General features: G+C 51.4%; 1 protein-coding gene across 1 annotated transcript in view; it reads right to left on the reverse strand.

Moving 5' to 3' along the window:
• The window catches only part of MUC19 (mucin 19, oligomeric), a 151,205-nt gene that overhangs the window by 48,992 nt on the left and 101,288 nt on the right, over positions 1-925 (reverse strand). Inside the window, 1 exon segment of the mRNA XM_012638394.1 lies at positions 7-925. This exon segment is cut by the window's right edge and continues 4 nt beyond it. Within this exon segment, the coding sequence (XP_012493848.1) occupies positions 7-925 (919 nt within the window).

Below are 925 nucleotides of genomic sequence, written 5' to 3' on the forward strand. Positions count from 1 at the left end.
CAGATGGTGCACTGGTCCCTGCCACTGTCGCTGATTGTCCAGTGATCCCTGTCACTGCAGCTGAAAGCCCGGTAGTTCCTGTCACCTCAGCTGTCAATCCAGTCGAACCTGTCACTCCAGATGGTCCACTGCTCCCTGTCACTTTAACTGATTGTCCAGTGGTCCCCATCACTCTGGTGGAAAGTACAGTTGTTCCTATCACTCCAGCTGAGAGTCCAGTTGTCCCTCTCACTCCAGCTGAGAGTCCGGTTGTCCCTGTCACTCCAGCTGATGGTCCACTTGAACCTGTCACTGCAGAAGATGGTCCACTGGTCCCTGCCACTTTCACTGATTGTCCAGTGATCCCTGTCACTCCAGCTGAAAGCCCTGTTGTTCCCGTCACTCCAGCTGTGAATCCAGTTGAACCTGTGACTCCAGATGGTCCACTCACTGTCACTTTAACTGATTGTCCAGTTGTCCCTGTCACTCTGGCTGAAAGTTCTGTTTTTCCTGTCACTCCAGCTGATAGTCCAGTTGACCCTGTAAATGCAGCAGATGGTCCACTGGTACCTGCCACTTTCACTGATTGTCCAGTGATTCCTCTCACTCTGGCTGAAATTCCTGTTGTTCCTGTCACTCCTGCTGTGAATCCAGTTGAACCCGTCACTCCAGATGGTCCACTGGTCCCTGTCACTTTCACTGATTGTCCAGTTGTCTCTGTAACTCCAGCTGATAGTTTAGTTGTCCCTGTCACTGTTCCTGATGGTCCACTTAAAGCTGTCACTCGAGAAAATGATCCACTTGAACCTGTAACAACTCCAGATGGTTCACTGGTACCTGCCACTTCAATTGATTGTCCACCTGTGGCTGTCACTCCACCTGATACTCCAGTTGTCCCTGTCACTCCAGCTGAGAGTCTGGTTGTCCCTGTCACTCCAGCAGATGG

This window comes from Propithecus coquereli, unplaced genomic scaffold (genome assembly GCF_000956105.1).
Source record: "Propithecus coquereli isolate 6110/MARCELLA unplaced genomic scaffold, Pcoq_1.0 Scaffold13, whole genome shotgun sequence".
NCBI lineage: Eukaryota > Metazoa > Chordata > Mammalia > Primates > Indriidae > Propithecus > Propithecus coquereli.